The following is a 4277-nucleotide window of genomic DNA, read 5'->3' on the forward strand; positions in this document are numbered from 1 at the left end:
CGTTGCTATGTAAGGTCTACAACAACATGTGACTATGCGAAGCACCACAGTGGATAGAGTGCTAGCCAATCGCAAGCTAGGAACCATTTGCTGCCTAGCAACGGCTGAGTAAACAGCCGGTGCTAGGCAACGCCTACAACAATACGGACACGGATATGTTTTCTCTAGCTCCGACTCAAGGTTATATAGGAAGGTACATCGAGTGGGAGTTTAGAGCTCCTGTTCAGAGTTGCTTTTCAATACAACGTTCACTATTGTTATATTATTAGTTTTCAATTCTTTAAGCCGAAGTGCGTCTGTGTATACTGTGCAACTATACAAACATTATAGAACAGTTCAACAAATGATTATCTCTTCATACATCGACATTGACGTTCTGCTGGTTGAATGCCGTGTTAACATTGATTTGGTTGTTGAAAATAACTGAATAAGCATGTCTGAGAAAAACTCTGTAAATCCTGTGAAATATTTGTTATGTGGTGGGTTTGGTGGAGTATGTACGGTTGCTGCAGGACATCCCTTTGACACCATCAAGGTGAGACTGCAGACAATGCCCAAAGCTACTCCTGGTGAAGCTGTAGCATATACAGGGGCATGGGACTGCACCAAGAAGACAATCAAAAGAGAAGGATTTTGGGGGTTGTATAAAGGAATGGGTGCACCAATTGCAGGAGTTGCACCAATATCTGCAATTAGCTTCATGGTGTTTGGAATTGGAAAAAGAATGCAAATGAAGTCTTCTCATGATGAATTGACTCTGACACAGCTGTTTCTTGCTGGGGCCTTCTCGGGAATCTTTACTGCTTCTATAATAGCACCAGGAGAACGTATTAAATGTCTGCTTCAGATACAGCCAGGGGGTACTGCTCCTCCCAAATATGCTGGCCCGGTTGATGCTCTAAAACAACTGTATAAAGAAGGAGGCATTAGGAGCATTTATAAGGGAACCGTTGCCACTTTGCTGAGGGATGTGCCAGCGAGAGGCATGTACTTCATGACATATGAATTATTTCAGAGAATCCTTGCACAGCTTTCAAAAAGTGGTGAGATAGGAGCCCTGAGCACTATCGTTGCTGGAGGAAGTGCTGGCATATCTACCTGGCTGGTGGCACTACCTGCAGATGTGCTGAAGAGTAGACTGCAGACAGCTCCTGAAGGCACGTTTCCTAATGGGATGCGAGATGTCTTCAAAGTCTTGATGAAAGAAGAAGGACCTAGAGCTCTGTACAAGGGAGTGGTTCCTGTACTGTTACGAGCCTTTCCTGCTAATGCGGCTTGTTCTATAGGTTTTGAGTTGTGCATGAAGTTTCTCAATTCTGTAGCACCTAACTATTGACCTTGATGGTGGGCCTTCTTCAGTATCATTGGAATCTGGCATTATTCTGAAAGAAACTCAACACGGTCCAACAAAAATACAGTGCATATGACCGCGACCTGCTGGTCATCTATGAGGCCGTAAAGCATTTCCGCCATATGGTGGAAGCGCGCCACTTCAGCATTTTCACAGACCACGAATCTATCATCTACGCCTTCCATCAGAAACGGGACAAATGCTCACCAAGGCAACTCAATCACCTGGATTTCATAGCACAATTCACGCCTGACATCTGACACATCTCGGGACAGGACAACGTTGTTGCCGACGCGCTCTCCCGCGTCGAGTCCGTCACTGCGGCACCGTTGCACTACCCATCGGCCGCATCGCAGGACAACGACGACGAGCTCCAGTCACTTCGACAGTTGAACACCACACTGCGGCTAGAGAAACTACCAATCCCCGGTACCACGGTGGTACAAATAGGATAGGAGGCTGTGTGCCCACTCAGAGCCGTTCTGGACTCAATAGCAAAGAGAAAATTTCTGCCCTTGCTCGGAATCAAACCCCGATTCTCTTATCTTCTACCCCATAGCCTGATTATAATACTGACAACGTATATAAAAGATAAGAACTAATATAAATTTTACCCCATGTTGTTTTGTGTAGACTTCTATACCAAATTTTATGGAAATCTGTTTTGTAGTTTGGAGGTACAACTTACGTAGGAACCCTCTTATCAAACATTTCTTTTATGAAATTTGTATAAGGAGCACATTTAAAATCACAAAAATTTAAAAACGAAGAAATTACTTTGAAATTGAAAATTTGTGTCTCTTCTGGAATATAAGGCAGTGTAGTTCGCTTATTTCCCAGAAGACAGGACTCTTTACAACCATCGAAATTAGAAATTTAATCCTACATACTGTTACATGTACACCCCTTGCTAGGCAACGTGTTGGTAAACAAGTTCCTGTGAAGACAGATTCTTGGTAAAGAGTCCGTTGCTAGGTTACGCAACAATAGAGGAGGCTGTGTTTCCGTGTCCGCGGTGACGCCACAACAGCGGATAGTGGTCACGTTGCATGTGTTTCTTCTATATCCTGGCCAATACGCCAATAGGCTGGCTGAATAGCAATCACGTGATGTGTTTACTGCAGGACCATGTCCGTTCCGCAACTATATAACGAGAGCCATGTGCTGTAGGTTCAGAGCGAACTGGAACTAGGAGCACAGAAGTGTACAAGAAGTCAGCATGTGAAGATTTAACATGTGATTTGAAGATTTATTTATGTGTAATATTTTCAATATGTAATTCAGTGAGATTTCAATAGTTTCAGCGCTATAAATCCGTGAAAAATAGTGCAGATAGACCGAAGAGATTAGTGTGGAGTGATTGTAAAATGTTTAAAGCAACAATAATGTAATAATTAATTGTAGTTACTATCTGTAGGTTGTTAATAAATCCAATTACCAATCCAAACCCCGTCTTTAGTCACTGTAATACTTTCAAGTTGCTCCCAAAGTATAACTGATAGAAATATATACAGTTTTTGTATGGTTCCTTGTCACCATTTTGATTATATTTGAGGGCGACATTTTGGCCTGTAATGGCTGTGGCCACTGCGTGATTCTCTTACGTCAGAGATTATGTTTTAGTGGCTTAGTTCCTTACTGCGTAGAACTCCAGCTTCTACAAGAACGTTTTCAATTCCCTTGATAGTGGTTGCCAGATCTAGTAATACTTCCAGTAACAGTTTCGCGTTCAAAGTAGAGAAAAACTGACAGAATTAGATAATTACACTATTCCCAACGGAAATGTCTATCTCTTTGCGGTACGCTACATCAAGTGAAAATGTTTCCCACTTCTGTTAAGGAAGTTCACTCACAGATTTGTGACTTCCATGTCACAGCTTCCGATATCGCACACAAAAAACATTTCCACACAGGTACACCAACCGTTTATTCAGGACACTATACCCATGTGTGCTGGATCTGATTTTCTCAGAGTGGTATAGTGTGAGGCGTGACGCCGTACAGTCCGGTAGATGTTTAAGAACAAGGTACTGTCTCCGTCTATATGGTCGATGATATATGCTAAGCAAGTTACTAGCTAGAAGAAAGCAGAGAGGGGAATTCTGAAGGTGTCAATAAATCCAATCATCCAATACAAAACCCCGTCTATAGTCACTAATACACGTGATAGTATCACTTTGCTTGCTGATAAATTCCTGTTGCATAATTTTTAATGTTATTCCATTGCCTATTGAGGTGCTGGACATCAGCTGATGTGTTGTTTGATTAAAATTTATCGTTTAGCGGTTTAGGTCCATTTGTGGGTTGTGCCGTGGTTTCTAGCACAACTTTATGTTCTACTACCTGTAAGATTTACGTAGTGCTGTAGAAAACACTCATGTCCGAGATTTCTAATTTATATTTCATCAGCAGTGAAAGTCCTACATCAACTATGGAATGAAGAGATTATTTCTGAGTGCAAAACAGTAAGTGGTGGAGCAAGGAGACTTATATTGATTTGCTTAAGAGACTTCTCCATGAAAATCCAGGATCGTGTTTTGAAGCTGGGTTTTAAAGGCAAGACCTTCTGGGAAGAACTAATCAACTATTTTCCTTAATATGACACGGGCCGTAGAGAAAATGAGGCGTCCAACAATTCTTCTATTGTTGCGTGTGTAATCGTTGCCTTGGTAACGTTTTTATCTAGCCGTTCTGTAACAAGGATAGTGGAATTTTTCTACAGAGCCGTTGCTTAGCGATGAGAGAGGCATTCACATTAAGACACAGAGTGATAGGGCAGAGCACGCCGTTGAGATGTGATTAGATGTCATGATATTCATATCAAGTTTCATAAAGACTGGTTTAGGAATTCAAATATTGATGGGGTAAGGGAATTCACAGACTGCACTGTGATCCCATAAGTTTACTGCTACTTTTTTCGAAATAA

At 41.8% G+C, this 4277-nt stretch overlaps 1 protein-coding gene across 1 annotated transcript; it reads left to right on the top strand.

Annotated features, from left to right (window-relative positions):
- The first annotated feature begins 325 nt into the window (after window positions 1-325).
- LOC111871154 (congested-like trachea protein) lies at window positions 326-1336 on the top strand. The gene has a single exon (XM_023864034.2). It carries the CDS (start codon window positions 434-436, stop codon window positions 1334-1336), a length of 903 nt encoding a protein of 300 aa, XP_023719802.1. The 5' UTR covers window positions 326-433.
- The last annotated feature ends 2941 nt before the right edge of the window (window positions 1337-4277 follow it).

The sequence above is a fragment of the Cryptotermes secundus genome, unplaced genomic scaffold (assembly GCF_002891405.2).
Source record: "Cryptotermes secundus unplaced genomic scaffold, Csec_1.0 scaffold282, whole genome shotgun sequence".
NCBI lineage: Eukaryota > Metazoa > Arthropoda > Insecta > Blattodea > Kalotermitidae > Cryptotermes > Cryptotermes secundus.

Coding starts and splice junctions, on each gene's coding strand:
- LOC111871154 (XM_023864034.2), top strand. CDS start 434: ATGTCTGAGAAAAACTCTGTAAATCCTGTGAAATATTTGTTATGTGGT.